At 45.8% G+C, this 21,207-nt stretch overlaps 1 protein-coding gene across 1 annotated transcript in view; it reads right to left on the reverse strand.

The window, feature by feature from the left end:
- Positions 1-210: 210 nt before the first annotated feature.
- LOC111155672 (DS cell adhesion molecule) overlaps positions 211-21,207 on the reverse strand; it is a 766,750-nt gene continuing 745,753 nt past the window's right edge. The window contains exons 32-34 of the mRNA XM_022515961.1: positions 16,915-17,112; positions 15,069-15,371; positions 211-1,168 (exon numbers count right to left, since the gene is read on the reverse strand). Coding sequence (XP_022371669.1) covers positions 816-1,168; positions 15,069-15,371; positions 16,915-17,112 — 854 coding nt within the window. The 3' untranslated portion in view covers positions 211-815. The remainder of the gene's footprint in view (positions 1,169-15,068; positions 15,372-16,914; positions 17,113-21,207) is intronic.

The following is a 21,207-nucleotide window of genomic DNA, read 5'->3' on the forward strand; positions in this document are numbered from 1 at the left end:
GTACCTGGCCGGTCCCTGATTATGGTCGGGACCAGCTGCGTCATCTGTGCTCTTCCCAGCCATCCCTGAGGAGGCTGAAATGTTGGTGCCCTCTCTGGCTTATTGAATTGGACTCTGGGTTCAGCCCTGGTGTTTGCAACACAAGCATCAAGAGGAAGAAGGACCCAGCAATCAGTAGGAGACAAGAGAGGTAGACATCGAAATAAAGGCAGACCACCTTTTCTTTTTTTATTTCGCTTAGACAAAATGCAAAGAGTGTCTCATTAAATTAAAAAATAAACAGAAAAGAAAATCAAATTGATTCCCCCCACCCCTTCACTGACGGCACTCATCCTAATTCACAACAGAAGGAGGTCAAATTGAGGACCCAGTTTCTAATGGGAAAGAAAGGTGTGCAAACATGACTAAAGTCTCCCCCCTGCCCCCAAATCAATGTTCCTTTTAAATTCACAAAGAGGGTAATTTTTTCCCCGTTTTCGTTCTTAAATCTTGTGTGATAGAACTTCCAGTCAGAAGGTTTAATTAGTCCCCCATGCACTTTGTAGAAAATCAGTAAAAATGCAATAACCTGTGAAGATCATAAAACTGGACTTCTTTCCCAAAAAATCAGATGCCCAGGCAGATGGAGCTCACACTCAGACAGAAAAAAAGCAGGAGAGTCTTTGCACTGTCTGTGGTTTCAGTATTTTCTCTTTTTTTTTAATATATTTTGGCAATTTTCTTTAATTATAAATATTGGAATTCCGTAAAAAAAAGGTAGCTTTGATTGAATTTTTTAAATTGTATTTACAGCCGCTGTCCAGTCATGCTGTTTGTTATACCAGGGTGTAGGATTTTGCGTAGGGATTGTTTCCTTTCAAATGGCCCCGAGAGTCAAGCAGTGATTCTTGGGAGCTGCTCATCTTAGCTGCCTGTCCCAGCTCTGCTCCCTCTCGCTGAGGTAATGTGGCCACAGCCCCCTGCTGCCACTGCTGTCCCTCTCTTGTGGAGGACGTGGAAGAGGAGGCCTCCATGGGGATTGGCTCAAGGACCGTGGGGCGCTTCAGGGTCCGACTTTTCTGAGGTTCCAAGCACGCCTGCCCCAAACTCAGGTCCCTGCTAGTGCCTGCACCGCTTCGGTTTAACAAAAAGTCCATTCTAAGGTATGGAGGCAAATGTATGAGGTCACCTGCAAAGAAACACAGAGCAGTTAGTTGGCTTTTGCTAAGCAGGAGCCGAGTGCCCCTCGGGTGTCTGAGCTGGGGATGTCACCATACCAGGCCGTGTTTGCAAGACCCCTTGTCAGAGCTCTCCACAGAGGCAGGTGGGATCGTCCTCACCTCCAGTCCCACCAGGCATAGGGCGAGCGGCTTTTCTATGGCACGTTAACTGAGAATCTTAAGTGTAATACTTCAGCCAGAGAAAGAGAGGTAACAAGATCCTTCAAAACCTCACAAAGGACAGAAAAATGTACGTCAAAGGCAACAGTGCATCCTAGGTATAAAGCATGATGGGCCGGATCCTGTATGTGATTGGAAGTGCTTGGTGGAGCACGGGGCTCAAGGAGAGAGGCAGGGATGCCAAGGAAAGGGTAATGCTCACTGGCTAGGCCCCTGCTTCTGTCTTTCCCACATGCAGACAAGGTGTGTTTGATGGCAGCAAGCTGGGTGAATGCAGGGGGCTCCTCCTGGCTACCTGGGGCTGGAGGGGCTCACTACTTTGGCTCACTTTGTAACTCCTTCACGGCACACTGAGTAGGGAGCTCTAGACAGAAAACAGGCTGGGAGTGGGCTGTCCTAGAGCCAAGACTCTAGGTGGGAGGATGCACAGGTTGAGGGAGGCATGGCAGTGGCCTGAGCTCAGAGGACATCCACGGAATGTCAGGGGGATGTAATGGTGAGGCATAAAGGGGCCCAAGGATCCTAGCTTCCAAATGGAAGATGGTGTGAGGGTGATGGGAAGGAGGTGTGGATTCTTATATATCCAATTTCCTAAAAGCAATGACCTGTCTTTCATTCTTAAGAGTTTAATGAGCAAATGACATTAATTTGCTCTTTTATTTACTTACATGATGATGACTCTTTTATCATTTTGTTCACATACTTGAGAAAATGTGGAATTCATTTACCTCCAGGATTGTTTGAAAATGTAGGTCAAGAGGGCCTCGTGCTGTTTCTGAGACCCAACTGAGTCCTGAACACTTGACATATTTGTAATGTGTTGTAACAGATTTGGGAATGAGTATGTGTCCCGGCTACTCCCCACTGAATGAACAGGGCTTATTAAGCTCTGGAAAAACAATAGGCTGTTGGTCCCAGCTGGACTGCAGGATGCTCAGGTCCTAGATTAGGTGGAACAAATGTGTTTGAAATTACAGACAAAGCTCACGATAGCTGCCCTCCGCCTGCAGGGGCTTTCACACTAGGTTCAGTGATCAGGAGGGCTGGCGTAGCTGAAAAAGGTGGGTGAGAATTAGAAATCCTTAATAATGGAAACACTACGGTGCCCACATCTTCACATACGAGGGTTACTTGTGTTTGCTAACTTTCCTGCAGGTCTGCCGACAACCTCTGAATATCCAATATCTCTGAGTGATCCAGGTTTTCAAGCAAAGCTTTACTGAGTTGCACGATGCTCTAATTAGCCCTTTCAACAGTGTGAATGCTGCAAATGTGTTCTCTTAATAATTCATGCACTTATGTGGAAGAAAGCACCAGAGTAACCTGTCATGAGCTTTGTTTATTAAAGGCATTTTATGTCCATTAAAATCCCAACCCATGTGCTGGTCCAAGGACCACTTGGGAAACCGGAATCTCCAATCACCCATGCATCTTCCATGTTCTTCAGGTGCCCACAGATCTGGGGCAACACATGTGCTTATTACTCCAGCCAGAGGAGAGGAATGGAAACCGTGGCGACCGTCTGGATGTTGGCACATCCGCTTTTCTCAGCCTCCCACCCTCCATCTGCTTGTTTCCATGGGAGAAACTAAACAAGGATTCTAATGGTGCAGATTAGGAGTAGAGGTCTGGGAGGCATTGCCCGCATTTAATCTGGGCTCAGTCTCCTCACTCATAAAATGGGAATAATAGTAGAATCTACCACATAGAGTTGTAGCGCAGGTCTAATTAGGTAATGCATGTGAAAGGTTTTCAGCCAGATGTGTCCCTTCTCAGAAGGTCTGAAGTTAGGGACTGGAGACTGGCCAGGGGTTTCTAACTTGGTTTCTGTCTTCCGTGGGTTGATTAGTGTCCACCACTTCCAAAAGTTAGGTCCATGTCCCAATCCTCAGAATCTGTGAGTGTGACCTTTGTAGGAGAAAGTCTTTGTAGATATAATTAATTAAGGATCTGGAAATGATATCATCAGGACTGCAGGTGGACCCAAATCCAGTGGCAGGTGTTCTTATAAGGAAAGACAGAAGGAGACTAGAGAGAGAGAAGACGGGAAAAACCATCTGAAGAGGGAGGGAGAGGATGGAGAGATGTAGCCACAAGGCAAGGAGTGCCTAGAGCCCCCAGGAGCTGGAGGAGGCAAGGAAGGGATTCTTTCCTAGAGTTCCGGGAGGGAGCACAGCCTTGCTGACACTGGATTCTGGAATTCTGCCCTTAGCACTGTGAGAGAATAAATCCGTGTTGATTGGAGCCACCCAGTTTTTGGCCCTTTGTTATGCCAGCTACGGGACACTTGCGTAGATGTCCTTTCTTCTTGGCTGGGAGAACCTCTTTGAACGCTTCTACTGTATGGGAACTGTGTCCACTTATGTCAGTCACAGGAAAGGAGGGGATTTCTCTTGAGAGACCAGTTACTGCAGCCAGTGGAGTTGTGGAATATGGGGTCTCCACCCTGTGCTCTGATCTGTCACCTGCCCTTCTTCCCTACAGGAGCCAAGGCAGCACCTCTTCCCGTAGTTCCTCTGCTCCCTGGGGAGGCAGACACCTGTCCAGCTGACCCCCAAAGACCCCCTGAGGACTAGGTTGGAGGGGGCTTCCCTGAAGTCTCCTTCAGGAAGGAGAAGAAGCCTCTTCAAAGGCATCTGAACCCACAGGGCACAGGTGTCTTGGTTCCTCACTGTCCAGCCACCCCCAGGCGACCCACCCCTGGCTGCTGAACCCTCTCCATCTCTGTGGGGCAACATGCCCTAAAGCTAATCCGCCAGGACCCTCTGGAGGCGTCCCATACTTGTGAAAGCAGCAGTGACCTAGGAGACATTCAAGGACCTTTTTTTGTCTTGAACTCTACAATCAACTCTACCAGGCACACAGCCCTTGGCATCCTGTGTGTTGACCCACTATTGCCACAAACACAGGCAGAGCCAAACCCTGACCTTAGTGCATGTTCTGGAAAACAGCTACAGTGGAGTTCACCTCTACTTTCAGCAAGGATTGAATCATTTATTATCTGTGCTCCTCCTCTCTGCTTTACTCAGCCTTTCCCCTCCCCTTTCTCTCTCTCTCCTTCTTGTTTTGTTTTCCTTATGCCGACACTCTCCTCCATGGAATGAAGGTAGAAGGAAGATGTGAGAGAGACAGTGCAGGCAGGAGGGGGACGGAGATGGCAGCGGTGTGCAACGCAGATGCCAGGGCACCATGTCAAGGAAAGTGGGGTGTGTGCATGTGTGTATGTGTGTGCATTTGTGTGTCTACACATGTGTATACATATCTGTGCATGTGTGTATGTGTTTGTGTGTCTACCTGTGTACACATGCATATGTGTTTCTGTGCGTGTGCATATGTACATGTAAATGTGTTTATGTGCAGGCGTTCCGTGTGCATGTGTGTGTACACGTGTGCCATCTGTATGTGTGTGTTCATGTGTTTATTTGTATATGATGTGTTCATGTGTTTGTGTGCATGTATGTGTGTATATTGTATGTGTCCATGTGACTATGTGTGTGTGACTGTGTGTATGTCATGAGGACAGAGGGGAGGAGAGCCTGGGGGAGGGGCAGACACCACAAGGAGAGGATGAGGCACCCAGGAGAAAGGGACAGACAGCAGGAAGACCTAGTCTCACATTCTGACCGCTGGAAGGGAAAGGATCTGGGAACGCCAATGCCTCCTTCCACGTTTTCCTTCTGCCCTACTTACCTAGCTGGCTACACTTCTAGCACTTTCCTAGTTAGCTAAACCCATTAGCTACTTTCCCAAACCCAGCATGAGTGCAAACGCAGTGACGGTGGCTAGGAGCCCCCGATGAGCCTTTGGGGCACACTCCACCCACTGGTTTTTGTGATGCTTATTCATGCACTTGTGTCATGAACAGTCACCCCTCTGTGCTCTGCTCCTGAGGCCCACGGCCCTTGAGTCAGAGACATGGGGTGGGGGTACAGCTGGAGGGGCCGACATACCCTCGGGGAGAAGGGGCTCTGAGAGGCTGAGCTGAGGGGCCATGGACCTTGGGTACCACTAGTATCTCCGAAAGTTCACATGAAACAAGTGGCATCGATTTCTCCCTCTGTCCCTAAATATCTTGCTCATGGGTGCCTCCACAACTCCTCACCCCCAGATGCCCTGATGGTCCCGCATCCACCAGCAGGTAGGTGCTCAAAGCTTGCCATCCTCCCCGAGGGAGATTTCGAGCCATGGTTGGCCCCACCACATGAAAACTCACAGTAAACCAGCCTCACTCATCTGAAACCTTCCTATCTGGAGACCCAAATTTCCTGAACTTTCTCGGTAGCGTCAGAAGCACACACAAAGTCTGAATGCACTTTAGCTTTGGAAGAAGGATGGCAAAAATCAATATTGAAAAAGAGCAAGAATGCATCCATTCAGAAAATCTATAATGGATGTGCGTTCCATGAATCTATTCTCAGACGGTGTTTCCTGCCATTCAGTGTGCACACACTCGGGAAGGAAATGTCTAAAGTTGAGATCAGTGGTTCTCAGCAAAGAGGGACTCTGCCCCCAGGAGGTGTGTGGCCATGTCTGAAGACTATTTGGATATCACAGCTGGGGTGTGGCTGCCACTGATTTTTCTTGGACACAGGCTAGGGATGCTGTCCAACATCCTACAAAGCATAGGACGCCACTGCCCGCCCCTCACCCCCATGTCTCCAGTCCTCCAGTGCTCACTGTGCTGACCCTGAGACACCGTGGTTTAAAGGGTCTAAAGGTCACAATTCCAAGTGGACCCTTATTTTGCTTTAATTTTATTTGAAAAACATTTCATTCTATCAAATAAGGAATTATACTGCTCAGTATCTACTAATCCACAAGGAGTTATGCCCTCCGTTCTTGGGAGAAAGTGAGGGATGGGTCTCATGCAACAGCAGTCACAAGGTCTTCTGCCTATTTGTCTGATGAGGTGGGAGCTTAGAATGGGATAAAAACATGAGCTGGAGAATTCTGGGCTTCCTGTAAAAATGCTGCCTTTACCTCTAGATGGTTCTGTGAACCCCTTCAAGTTTTGCATCTTATCTTTAGTCAGGTGAAGTGGGCACGGTCATTTCTAAGGGCACTCTCAAGTCTGTAAGAGTCTTTCTTATGCTCTTTACTATCTAACCTGTGAAAATTGGGCAAGCACAATGCATTAGGAATTTGAGGATAAGTACAAAACAAATGAATGCATTTTGGGGAGCCTAAAATTCTGAGGCACATGGCAAAAGCTTTCTTCCCCTTCCAATGCAATACTTCATTAGCTCCTGTGAAAGCATGTATAGGGTTTCACAATAAGTATGTGTAAAAAGAAAATGAATCAGAGTCTCTGGGGCTTAGCTCTCCTCTGGGGCCATATAAAAAGGAACTTTCATCCATTTCTAATAAGGCTTCACATCTGCCCTTGGATGGAGTTGGGTATTGATGCAAAGGTAAGAAGCAAAAGATGCTTACCTTGACTTCTAGCAATTTCAATAAGAACCACACAGATCAGACTTGTAATGACAGCATCAAAGAGCTAGTTACAAGGGGAGAGAGTATGGAGTCTGCCCATTCTGGAGGCAAAAGAGATCTAACACTTTTTTAGTTTAATATTAATGCTGCAGCAAGGTAATGAAAACTTGTAAATGAATCTCTCTTGGTAAATGAATCTTCACTCCCAAATGGCCCCCAGGAAAACCCCTAAATAAATAATGAGAGATTGATACCAGAGGTCCATGTACGTGGATTGTATTACCATTCTTGGCTTGTACTTAGGAGGCTTCATGCATTTTTAAGAGCTCATCAATATTGTGATCCTCCTACTCTCTGGTGAACTTTAAAAACTGCACTGAGGTACAAAGTGGGGCTTTGAGTTTGTTGCTGCTCATGATTTTTCTGAAATAAAATAGTTCTGAATAAAGAGCAGGATTGGAAAACCTGTCCCAGCATGGAGGCCAGGTCAGAATCCCTTAGCTGGGTGTTTGGAGCACCCAGTGAGGAAGGGTCCGTGAGGTTCAAAGAAGCACCAGGTTCCACCTAAGATCTATGAGGACCCACACACTGGGGACGACTGAGGAGGGAGCCTGCTGGGAGACCTGCCCCTGCTCCACCGTGGGGCTGGCAGACCTGTCTCAGCAATCCTGTGCACCTTGAGTTATCCCATGGAAGGACCAAGTTAACCTAGAAACGAGAGGATTCTAGGCAGATGGAATATACATTTGGGGAGTTTAGGAGCCCAGAGAGCAGGAGTCATGACCAGTGAGGAAGACGGGTCTGGCTTCTCGAAATCCTGTGAGTCTCTATCCTGAGCAATGGGCAACTACACAAGGGATTTCAACACCAGAGTGTCCACCACACTCTGGAATTTAAAGCTCGTTGCTTCCTAGTTTGGGATATAGGATGCATTAGAAGTTGGTGCCCGCTGTGCCCACACAGGGCTCCATGGAAATATGATGGTCTTTGCTGTTTTCTTACAGTTTTGTATATTCCCAGCACCTTCAGGTTATCATGACATCTCACAGGAGAGTGTGTGTGTGTTTGTGTTGGGGGTGTGTGTGTGGTCCCTGTCTTCCAGAAGCTGAATTTTGCCTTGTTTCTTGGATTTCCATACTTATCTGTTTTGTGTCTATAGGTCTCTGTCTGCTGTTTAGGATACTACCTGCTATTCTGATGAATTAAGGAGACTGTGGGAAGCATTGGTTTAATATTATTAACACTTTTATGTCTTAGGGTAATACCTGATACAGCATCTTTTTACAGAGAAGATATTCAACAAATATGGGTTGAATAAATGAGTGTAATAGATTTGTGTTTTCAAAGGGACTTTTTGGAGAGGCAGTGAACTTTCACTGTGATTAATCCTTTTTGCTTGTCATCTGTGCCACTAGAATCTAGAAACTTTCTTCTGGCCACTCTGCAGGACATAGATGGGCTTCCTACCTCTCCCTTACCAGTTACCAGGCACAGACCTCCTCCTTACCTTGTACCACCCATGGGATCCCTGGCAACTAAAGCTGAACCCCAATAAGCTAACCAAGAAAAACAGTGAGCTAAGGGGCTTGGAGTTGGAGAAAAGGCAGTCTGAACAAAAGAACACACACTTAGGAATTGGAGGACATACACAAGCAGCAGTGTCTACGATAAAACTACAAGAGCTCTCAGAAAGTTGAGAAGACTCGGGCCCCTGGAACCAGAGGCAGAAAGGGGAGGAGGCCAGTGCAAAAGGCAAGTGGGCTTGGAGTTCCAAGCTTGGGACCCTTCATAAGGAGTCCCACCATCACTTCATGTGTCCTGGAGACATCAGACTAAAATAACAAGACAGTTTTGTCGAAGACCATTGAAGAAGGTGAAATCGCCAATACACGTTAAAGGGATCAGTGAGGAAAAGGGAGTTGAGGGAAATTGGAAGGGGAGGTGAACCATGACAGACTATGGACTCTGAAAAACAATCTGAGGGTTTTGAAGGGGCGGGGGGGGGGAGGTTGGGGGAACCAGGTGGTGGGTATTAGAGAGGGCACGGATTGCATGGAGCACTGGGTGTGGTGCAAAAACAATGAATACTGTTACGCTGAAAAGAAATAAAAAATTAAAAAAAAAAGATCACTGTCTTAGCAGTGAGCCCGGATGAGCATGGTGAAATATTTAGGTCCACCTATGGCAGGTATGTAGAGCAATATTCGGAGGTGCTGTTCATGGCCCCTAGGTCTTTCTAACTTTAAATATTATGGGAGTATTTGAAAGTTTGTCAGCTCAGAGCTAACTGTTGCTGTGGGTGGTGAATGTGAAGCTCATTCCAATTTCCTGCCTTTACTCTTCCCCTGTGCACACCGCTGTCACCTTAGGATGTCTTCTGGAGTTTCTTTGCCCCATTCACCTTAGAGCTCAGTTCACAACTCCTTGCTCCAAGAGGACTTCCTGGACCATTCTCCCCAACCCCTAACCCCTGCCAGACTTGATCCCCTTCCCCATTACTTCCCTTCCTAGCACTTATCATGATCTGAAACTGTGTTGTTTGCTTATTTGATCAGTGTCTGTTTCTCCAACCAGGAATATAAACTCCCTTAAGATGAGGTCTTTGTGCATCTTGTCTATCGTATCTCCGGCTCTGAAAGTGGGACCAGCTATTGAGTGGGAGATCAAAAAAGACATGCTGAAGTTAGAAAGGAAGCTGGGAGTCTGGGAGGGAAGAATCAGGGGCATCTCTGGAAGGATGGAGGCCAGAGAAGCTCAGTGTGCATGGCGTATGTGCATGCATGTATGGTGTGCACACCTGTTTGTGTCCATGTGGAAGTGTCAAAGATACTTGCACTTGAAAGGAGACCCTTTCCATAGTTCTTAGAATAACATCCATAATAGAAATTTCAAAATCTCATTGTAGTGAGTGCAAAAAAAAGAGGAGAAGGTTGCAAACCTGAGGCATAGGACCTCCCATCACCTGACCCAAAGGGGTGAGGGGAGTGGGGATACAGAACTGCTTGAGAGGAACCCACTGTGGCACCTTGGGTCAGGAGGAGGGAGTCTGTGCCTGGTGACCTGCTGGGAGCAGAGCTCATTCTGCAGGTGGTGAGGTAGATGCAGATAGAATGAGTCTGTGGAGAAGGATTTTTGGCAGTGAAGATCTCTGGAGTCTAATTCTGATTCAAGAGCCAGCATGAAAACCACATGGGCTTTGGAGGTGAAACAGCACAATCACAGAGACAGCTGAGAACAGGAAGATCAGCCTTCATTGGAGGGCGCTGCTGGAGCAGAGGTCAGCTTGTCCTTCAGGTAAGCACCTCTCACTCCATACTCTCCCATTTGATTAAAGAAGGGTGTGAGGGATGGTGTGAATGCATCCGTACACTGGAAGCCGAAGACTGCTTCAGGTACCTGGTTGTGTAGAGAACCAACAAGTTGGCAGCAGTCTGTGATCATCTCCGGCTGGAGAACGTCAAGTATGTTCATCATGGGAGGGGCCAACAAACATATATTTAAGGATGGGACCCCAGAGTGTGAGTGCAGAGATATAAAGGGGCTGACGCTTCTCTTGCTGCTCGTGGGGCCAGGATGCATTCGGTTGCATATGTGAAGCTTTAAATTGATTTAAGCAGCTTCATGCAAGGGTATTTCTTGATTGCATAGGATAAACTCATAAATGGAGGTGCAGCCACAATCCAAGAATGTTAGAAACTGGCTCAGAATGGTATCTGAACCCAAGAACAGGTACTGTAATCAGAGTATTGGAAGTTGCCTTGACCAAGAGAGAAATTTCTCAAAGGAAGATAGAGTTTTATTTGTTTGTTTGGTTTGTCTTTTGTTATTAAAGTTGGAAACGACCATCATTTATTGTGGAAAATAAAACCACAGCATAATTGGCATTTTATTTAAAGCAAAAAAGTCCTCAAAATTCAGTAAATTCAAAATTCAGGTATAGTTAAACATCTAAAGCGAGATTCTGATGTTTGCCTTCATGTCACATGCCATGGGCAGCTCGCCTTTACCTGTAGAAGAGGTTTCCTTTTGATTTGTGAAGAGCAAGACTAGAAAATAAGTCACTTTATTTAAAGGTAAGCTGGGAGATGGGGTTGATTTAAACGTTCTCTTATATTTTACTAAGAATTTCTAATAATTGTCATGTTTTAACTAATTGGCCATTCTTGTCATCAACGCAATGATGATAAATGCATTCATTCAATATATTTATTAAGTACCTACTGTATGTATCAGACACAGTGAGAGAAGCATATATTCAGTGCTTAAGTCATTTAAAATATTTCTTGAGTGTTCACTGTGTTGCCAAATTACCTGCTAGACACTGGAAGAGAAGTAGGAAGGCAATAAAGACAAGTTCTCTCTTCCTAGAGCCAGTATCTGGCCATGTTGATTTAACTTGATCCTGACTTGATTTGTGGAGTGTTTAAAAGCTTTGGACTACAAGTGGAAGAAAAGACCATCACACAAGAAGAGCTGATGGTGAGGAGAAAGATGCAGAGAGATTGGCAAGACTTCACTGAGGCACAGGCCGACCTCTGCCATCTAGAGCCATGGGGACACAGGTGGGAATGAGGTTTGAAAGTGCAGCTCAAGGAACTGATAAATTTGACACAGCCTCCAGTCAGCAGAATAATAAATTGTAACCTTGGCTTTTGTGCCTGTTGTTGAATTTAGTCTCATTATAAAGGGACAATAGAAAGGCTTTCCAAAAAGCATATCAAATATTCAATAATAGTAATACAGTCATCTAGAGTGGACAAAACAAAGTTTGTGGACGTTTGGTCTTGCATTGACTTAAAAAATGACTCATACCTAAAGTTATAAAATCATTTTAGTCTAAATAGCATTTTAAGACTATGCTGCTTCAATTAATTGTGATCTCTCAATTGTTCTGATGGATCCAGGCAACAATGTCATAACAAAATTTCAAACTTTTTAAAAAAATTGAATCTAACAAGAGGAACAACAAGACATCAACAAAGAAACTCCATCAGAATCCTAGAGGAGAATATAGGCAGTAACCACTTCGACATTGGCCACAGCAACTTCTTTCAAGATGTGTCTCCAAAGGCAAAGGGAACAAAAGCAAAAATGAACTTTTGGGACATCATCAAGATCAAAAGCTTCTGCACAGCAAAGGAAACAGTCAACAAAACAAAGAGGCAAATGACAGTACAAAGGGCTGATATCCAGGATCTATAAAGAACACCTCAAACTCAACACACACAAAACAGACAATCATGTCAATGATCTCCAATGAAGACATACGAATGGCTAGCAGACACATGAAAAAATGTTCATCGTCACTAGCCATCAGGGAGATTCAAATCAAAACCACATTGAGATACCACCTTACACCAGTTAGAATGACCAAAATTAACAAGAAAGTACACAACGTGGGTTGGAGAGGATGTGGAGAAAGGGGAACCCTCCTACAATCTTGGTGAGAATGCAAGTTGGTGCAGCCACTTTGGAAAACAGTGTGGAGATTCCTTAAGAAATTAAAAATAGAGCTTCCCTATGACCCTGCCATTGCACTACTGGGTATTTACACCAAAGGTACAGATGGAGTGAAAAAAAGGGCCATTTTTACCCCAATGTTCATAGTAGCAATGGCCACAGTCACCCAGCTGTGGAAAGAACCAAGATGTCCTTCAACGGACGAATGGATAAGGAAGATGTGGTCCATATACACTATGGAGTATGATGCCTCCATCAGAAAGGATGAATACCCAACTTTTGTAGCAACATGGACGGGACTGGAAGAGATTATGCTAAGGGAAGTAAGTCAAGCAGAGAGAGTCAATTATCATATGGTTTCGCTTATTTGTGGAGCATAAGAAATAACATGGAGGACATGGGGAGATGGAGAGGAGAAGCAAGTTGGGGGAAATTGGAGGGGGAGACGAACCATGAGAGACTACGGACATAAAAAACAATCTAAGGGTTTTGGAGGTGAGGGGGTTGGGGGATGGCTGAGCCTGGTGGTGGGTATTATGGAGGGCATGTATTGCATGGAGCACTGGGTGTGGTGCATAAATAATGAATTCTGGAACACTGAAAAGTAATTTAAAAAATAAATAAAAATTAAAAAAAAAAAAAGAAACTCAAGCCTTTAATTAATTCAAAGCTTGTACAAGTAAGACCATCATTTCTCCCAGGAGCTACTGTATGCAAGGGAAGATGGCCGCCAATGGAAACATGGCATACGTAACTGGGTGATACCCAAATGAGGCAGATACTTCCCAGGGTGTCTGTGGCCACCGAAGAAAAGTAAACAAAAGAGGGAAGGAGTAGAGGAGCCAACAGCTCCTCTGGAGACCACACTGGAGTTGCCATGAGAATCCTAACAACAGCATCAACAAGGCAACAACAGAAACAACAACTGCTAACCATTTTACCCAAATTATGCTACACACGTCTTACACCAAGGTCATGCCCATTTTACAGATGGGGCAACTGAAGCCCACCAAGGTTAAACAACATGCCCAGAGGCACATTTTCTTCTTTCCTGTGTTCCTCTGCCTTGGGCTTAATGGCCACAAAGAGCTTATGTTTTTATCCTATGTTTTTCTGCATTTGCCTTGCAAATAAATGCCAACAACAAGAAATGCTTGAAATAAAGACACCCACAAATAACAGCTCATCTTCTCCCTGAGGAGGTAGAGAGAATGAGAATAAATGAAGCCATCATTCTTTATTGTATGCTGGCATGAATTTAGACTCAGTTTGGAAGATTAGTTGCTGGATAGACAATTCTTATTTTATATATTTTTACGCATTTATAAGGCTCATTTCAGCTGGGCTATATGCCATAAACCCCAAAGGAATTGCAGTAATTTAAAAGCAAAGATAAATTTTTGAAATAGGACTAGTAGAATGGCTCAGAAAATGGGAAAAAGGGAAATAGAACTGGATTCAACAAGAATGGATAGGCTGGTCCGCAAAGGAAAGTCTATAGGCAGCTCTTTCAGGGTGAAGAGGAAGTCTTCAGATGAGAAGAACCACTGGCTGCTGTGGTTGGATTCAGCAGACAGACCTGCCTATTTGTCCTCTACAATGGTTTGCAGATACCTTGTTTTTTAAAAAAAAAAATTTATTTATTTAACAGAGATCACAAGTAGGCAGAGAGGCAGGCAGAGAGAGAGGAGGAAGCAGGCTCCCCGCTGAGCAGGGAGGACCCTGGGATCCCAGGACCCTGGGATCATGACCTGAGCCAAGGGCAGAGGCTTTAACCCACTGAGCCTCCCAGGTGCCCAGATATCTTACCCAACACTTGAAAACTGTGGCTCTTCATAGGAAACCAAGATTTCTGGCTTCTCTTGAGAAAGTCACTCATCCTGGCCCCCCTTTTTCACTTGAGATGAGTCTGCAGGAACATGCTGGAGTCTCTCCCCTTTAGACAGTCTGTGAACTCAAACTGTCTATCATGAATCATTCCCCTTCTCCATGCTCCCCATCCTCTTCATTTATGCACATGATCTGCCAGGCCCTGGAGGCCTTAGAACTCAGAGCTGCCACCTACACGCCCAGTCCACTCTCACACACCCAGTCCACTCTCACATGCTCAAGGTAAAGACCGAACAGTAGCTGACCAAACCCCAGCCAGTCTTCGTCATTTTGGGTAGCTCGATGAAACCAAGGCCCAAGCACTAGCCCACCAGTAAGATCTCTCTCCTCAAAAATCCTCAGAACAACAGCTTTTTAAAACTCAAGCTCTCATGTTTGAGCCTCCTCTCATCAAGTGATGGGGACTCTCTCCAACCTGAGCTACCTGGGCTCTTTGATTGCTTAAACAACAGAATATGACAGAAGCGATGTGTCACTCTCCCAGCCCAACCTTAAGAGAACAGCTATTTCTACTGTTTGTCTGTTGGGACCCCTGCTTTAGAACCGAGCTGCCAGGATATGAAGAAGCTGGAGACACACTGGGGAGAAACCCACCTGGGGAAGACACGACCAGCACCAGGCTGCCAGGTGAGGGAGGTGTCTGGAAGGTCTCATCCAGACCTAAGTGAGCGTTCCCAGTGACACAGCTGGGCAGCTGTTCCCTCCAAGCCCTGACTACATTTCAGATTTGTAGACAAAGTAAGTGACTGTCGCTGTTGGAAACCCATAAGCTTTGGGGTGGTTCATTACACAGCAACCTGTAAACAGAGCCCCGTGTCCAAACACCAGGACGGGCTTTCATAGCGGACGGGTGTGAATCAGGAAGACACGTCTCCTCCCCAGTGGTCGGTGCACTGCTTTGCTCACCTGGCCGATGTGCCTTTGGAACCGCCATGTTCATCACTCGACCTCCATCCTGAGGTTTGGGGGGAGATGCAGTGAACCTGCAGATCCCCGATTCTGAAGGGGTGCTGGAGGTCAGACTGTCTGTGTACTCGTTTGTCCCTGCCGTCAACTGCTCCGATGATGTGTCTGATATGAAGCATTCTGTGATGGTGAACTTGGCGTGCCTCAGTTGCTCTTCCATCTTGGCGTGCTCGTAGGCCCTGGCCAGTTCTTCATACGTGGAGGAGGCACTTTCTGTAGAGACCATGCTGCTTCGTGCTCGATCTGCCGTGTGAAAGTGAGAGAACAAGACGGGTCAATCATGGCCTATGGGCACACCCACTGGACGGACGTCGCTAGCTTGTGGCTGCTTTTCCTGGATCCTTGTACCACCTGGCTGGTGTCCTGGCGGGGGGTCTTTGGCTGAGAACTGCCTTTGTCACTATGGGGCCTGCTCTGTGTGCCTTGGTAAATTGGGCTCATGGAACTTGGTTTCAGCTGAATTTTTCCCAGCCTGGGACACGGCCATCAATCAGCAATGCTTAAAAAGTTCTGTGTTTCAGGGCATCTGAGTGGCTCTGTCAGTTAGGCGCCTGCCTTTGGCTCAGGTCATGATCTTAGGGTCCCGGGATTGAGTCCCACGTCAGGTTCCCTGCTCAGCGGGGAGTCTGCTTCTTGCTCTCCCTCTGTCCCTGCTTGTGCTCTCTCACCCCCTCTCTGTCAAATAAATAAATAAATAATCTTTAAAAAATTCTGCATTTCGTTAAAATAATTGGGAACATGGTGTACACGGATGGCAGTGTCCACCCCCTGCTCTGAATCGTGAATCAGCCTGTTCCATAGAGACTTTAATTGATGTGAATGATTTGAGCTCTGCTGTTAGGCTCCTCCAGCCCCAGACTGGCAAGGAGGACGTGATGGTGTTTGGAAATGAAGCCTGTGATAGTGCACAAAACTGGCCGGTAGGAAGAACGGACCCTGGTCCCTCAGACTCTTCCTTTGTGACCACCACCCTTTATGGGGCCCAGAGAGCCATCAGGACCAAAGGAGGAGAGTCTTGGTCAGAGGAATCTCTATTTTACACACTAAAAAGTTTTGAATCACCTCTGTGGAGCTCTGAGACTCTTCTGAGAGAAATAACAGCCATAAAAATAAGTGTACAGGGTAACACTCCACCTTTGGAACCTATTTTTACAGTATATCAGCCAGAACAAAGGAAAATGAGTATGAAAATTTCCAACAGCTATTAGGTTAGATATAATTTCTTTTCAAAAGTTAAGGTAGGGGGTGGGACAAGCCAGTGCTATTCTTAGGCCCTGTCTTCTCTCTGAAATGAAATCTTGGTGGTTGATGGCACAGACTGGATGACTTACCTTATAATCAGCCCCTGTTTAATTGTCAAGAGGATCAGCCTACGTTCCCTATAGAGGGTGCTATGACCTTGCCATGAAATTTCAAGTGAAGCCTCTTAAACCCAGAGATGGTAGTGGGTCATGTGTGCCCTCAGAGTATAATCAGGAATTATTGCAATCGTGCGGGTGAAAATTTTAAAGCGTCTGTGTCTCTCAGTGGGGTAAGAACTGAAAGGGAGAGAAGACCATGAGTCTGAGATTCAGGACACCTGCAAAACAGATGCCTTTTGAGTTTGCTTTGCAGAAATCACTGGGCCCTGGGCGTCATTAATGCTGCCTGGTTGTACTGGTACCTGTTACGTAAGTGGCCTAACAATTTGAAAGTGACCTTGAAGGGGCATAAGTAGTAGCCTCTGCAGCCCATCTGTGGGCCATGCTCATCTGCAGGGTTGCAGAGGAGGTGTGCAGACTCCTACCTGTGTCTTGTGAGGGGCTGACACTGTAGCTGTCACTCTCCTTGTCCATTGATCCTGCAGCCCTGGGCGTCGGCAGCCTCCAGTCTGTGCTGAGGGTGTGTGCTGAAATGGTGGGGTGGGGTCTGTTGAGGGTCCACTGGCTGGCGTACCGGTTTCTTGCTGTAGGTCCTGCCTTTGCATTCCTCCTGGTGGTGGGATCTGCGAAGAGCCAAGAATACCGTATTTCTTAGTGTCTAGGAGTATGCTCAGTCATGAGCAAAGTGTTGAGAGTGGTTCTCTCCAGCCAGCTCTAAGAAACCCCTGCAGGACTCTTGCCTTCAGGAAGCCTTCCCTGACTGCCCCTGTCCAGATAATTCCTTTCCTTTCTCTTATGGACTGAGACATTGATGTGAAATGTAAACATTCTAAAAAGTCCTGCGGGAGAGAAAACATTAGATCTGGACTCAGGAGTTATGGACTCAAACCTTCCTCTCAGTCCTTAGTGTTTTTCTGGCTCAACACACATCACCCAAACTTCTAGAGAATAACCACCATCTTCCATGTTCGGCCAAATATGATCCAACATGGCCTCTTTTTTATAGTTCTCATACCTTAAGGGGTTGTTATGGGTTGAATCATGTCTCCTTAAAAGATATGTCCACATCCTAATCCCTAGGACCTCAGAATGTGACCTTATTTGGAAATAGGGTCACAGCAGATGTCATTAGTTATGATAAAGTCAGACTGGAGTAGGGTGGCCTTCAATCTAACAGAACTAGTGTCCTTCTAAGAACAGGACACAGACACTCAGAGGGAAGACAGCCATGGAACCAGGGAGGCAGAGATTGAGGTGCTGGGGTTGTAAGCCAAGGAATGTCAAAGGTTGTCCACAGCGATCACCAGAAACTAGGCAGAGGTGAGGAAGGACCCTTCTCTACAGGTTTCAGAAAGAGCGTAACTCTGCTGACATCTTGCACTTGGATTTCTGGGCCCCAGAACAGTGAGACAATAAATTTCTGTTCTTTTAAGCCACCCCGGTTTGTGGTATGTTGTTACAGCAGCTCTAGGAAACAATACAGTTTTATCGTGGTTTTGCACTTATTGCCTTGAGTAGGACTGTTTTACTCATCAACTAAATTGCAACTTCCCAGATGAGAAGAATGACACCTTCCCCTTAGTCCTTTGCATATGGTAACATCTTTTTAAGAGAATTGTCTGAACTTTGTCCAAGACATGGGATGTTCAATGCGGAGCACACACAGTTAATCGATATCTGGATTTTGTAACTGCCACCCTCAAAAACACAGAGATTTATATATATAGAGGCAGGTGCCTTATGGGTTTCATTTTCTCTTAAGCTGGAACCAGAGACAGCAGGCCAATGCACTGGACAGAGTTCTTAGTTCAGGTCTTTGGCTGGACACTAGAGTGGACCACAACACAACAAAGCGTCTGTCTTTTCTGGAACTTTGTGGAAAAAAGGAAAGGTTTCATTACTTGGAGTGATTTTTTTTTTTCTTGGACTCCTGAAGCCTGAAGGCCACATAAGGTCCTAGATGGAACAGTTTCCACCACTGAATTCTCTGCTTCTCAAAAAGTAATCTTATGCAGTTATGTTTCAAGATGGCCTGGCCATCTCTCAAGACCACAGTCAATATTGACTAGTCAGCCCTAATGGAGCAGGACCAAAAGATCAACACTGAGATGGAAAACCTTTAGCATTGGGACAGTGACTTACTAATATGCCTTTGTGGACCTGGAGGTCTCTCTGGGGCAGGGGTAAGGCTGTTCATCCTTGGGTCCATTCACAGAGCCTACAATAATCTCCGGCACACAGAATCCCCTGGATGAACCCAAAGAGTCCAAGATCATTTTGTGGGTGAAGCAGTGGAGGCAGAGAGAAATAAAACAGCTATTATGTGGTAAATAGGGAGCCCAGGACAGCATGGGTTGGCTCAGTGATTGCCCAGCACTTGACCACAAATATCCCCACCCTGGACATCTAAGTGTCTAATACAGTGTTCCCGTGACAGTGCCTCCTTTGTAATGCCAGTTTGGATCACAGGAGGCAGACACTTAGAAGTGGTAAAAGGACTTTCCTTTTAAAGGGAGGATTTTCCTCTTTGCGAATTATAGTTATTGGACTTAGAATCTAATCCATCATTCTACAGTGCTGGAGAGAAGAATTAAGATGGCAGCCAAATCGATATATTTTAAGATTTCCTGGGTCATCAAAATGCTTCATCTCAGTGCATATTCTTTGGGGCATTGATTTTAAGCCAGGTTTCATCCCTTCCTTGCAAAATTCCACAGAAGAATTTATTGGAAGAGATATATATATATTTTTTGCCTTGATTAGAATGTAAATGTGTTAGGCTTGAGCGCCAGGCTCTCTGGACAGCAAGGTATGAATGATAATTGTGCTTCTCCACTGAAATGCTGAGAGAGAGATCCTCAAAGAGATAGAAAAGTATTCTCATGGGTAGGAGGCTAAGTATCTTCCAGGTACAAGGGATTTCCCAAGGAAAGCTTCAATAAATGGAGCTTGTTATTTAAATGCTAATGAAACTTTTTCAAAAAATTACCCTGTCCCTTACGTAAGATTTGAGGATTCTCATTTTTTAAAAAATTTTTTTTGAAGGTTCTCACTTTTATTCTTTAAGTTTCTTGCAACTACAGCCATGGATCAGACTTACTCCTGTCACGGATGCTTGGGTGGCGGGGTGGGTGGGTATCCGTTTGATCTTCCCACTTTAAGGACGCTATTTTCTCCCAATAGCTCCCTCCTGTGTTTCCTCCCCACTGACCTGCCCACCCATAGTGGGGCAGGACTGTAGCCCCTTTTTCACTGAGATCACCCTGTGTGGAAAATTCCATGGTCACGTTGTACATGCCAACCTCTATTCAAAGCCGGAACTCTTTTCAAGTTAATTTTGTTCATTATCCTTTTTTTTTCTAGATGAGGACAGTTTTATCAGTGGCCTGATAACGCTGGAAATATAGGTCATGATATTACTTTCCCTAAACCACAGGCTGCAATTCTGTTCTGCTCTAAGCAACCATCCTAGAGGCAAAATTATCTCAGTAGGTAGAATATTGGGGTGGTTGACACACTTTTTTTTTTTTTTTTTTAATAATCAGGTTTTGGGAGCTGTTTTGTACCTGAGCTGAACTCTTTCGTATGGTAGCTCCTAAGATAGCAGCTAAAGTAAAAATCCGACTTGGCATCTACTTGGTAGTCTCCTTTGTAGACCCTACCAGGTAATCTACTAAGGAAATGTTGACATTTACTGCCCCTGCATGGAAAGCATTTTATTTGGCTCCCTACCATCCTGATACGAATGCAACTTAGTGATGAGCCATCATGCTTGCTAAACAGCCAACAAATTAGAAGGTAAGTGACACAAATAACTCTTGGCCTTTCAAGACTGGGTCTGAACCTACATTAAGCTTTTCTGCCCAGTGAATCAAATTATTTTAATCATCCTGAATTTGGGATAAGAGAGGATTTTGTGGCTAATAGGGTTATAAAACATGTCATGTGTAGTGTGATCTGGGCATTAATCTGCTTTTATTCTCTGGCATTTGCTGTCCTATCTTGTAGGGGCTGTGGCCTCCGCTGCACGTGGTGATGACGCGGTGGGGCCTGAGCATTCCCATCACATGAGGAACAAATATTTACCAAAGGCTCTTTATATACGGGATTTCCTGGCCTATATCAGGTATTTTCCTGTAGTATGGTGTTGAGTACAGTTCTGGGCGATAGAGTGTGCATTGGTTTTCAAAGACTCAGTGAAAAAAGAGTCGATGCACATCGGGACCTCTCCCTACTTCTATATGCAAATCTGCTCAGTCCCCAGATGTCCCCTAAGAAGAACCCGCCCCACCGAGCAGCAACACAGAGCGGCTGAGTTAGGTTGCCTGCCTTTGACCCAGTTTCACTACTCGCTGGCGGTGAGCTTCTCAGATGTGCCCACTTCCCTCATCTCGGAGAGCGGACTTATCACCTCACCCACCCATAGGGCTGTTGCGATACATGGAGGGGGGAGCTCAATAGATCTCGGGGCCTGGCCTGATTCCTGGGTGACAAACACTTGGAAAGGGTTGGAGCACATCCTGCTTATTGGGAAGAGGGTGGGAGGAGATTTGGTGCATTGATCAGGAAGGCTAGAAACTCCGTTTAGAGAGGGTTTGGTAGAAAAAATACACTCGTTAAAGAATCAGAACAAGGGGAACCTGGGCGGCTCACGGGTGAAGTGTCAGCCTTTGGCTCATGTTATGATCTCAGAGTCCTGGGATCAAACCCCCCAGCCC

Source organism: Enhydra lutris, unplaced genomic scaffold (genome assembly GCF_002288905.1).
Source record: "Enhydra lutris kenyoni isolate GAN:26980312 unplaced genomic scaffold, ASM228890v2 scaffoldscaffold43, whole genome shotgun sequence".
NCBI lineage: Eukaryota > Metazoa > Chordata > Mammalia > Carnivora > Mustelidae > Enhydra > Enhydra lutris.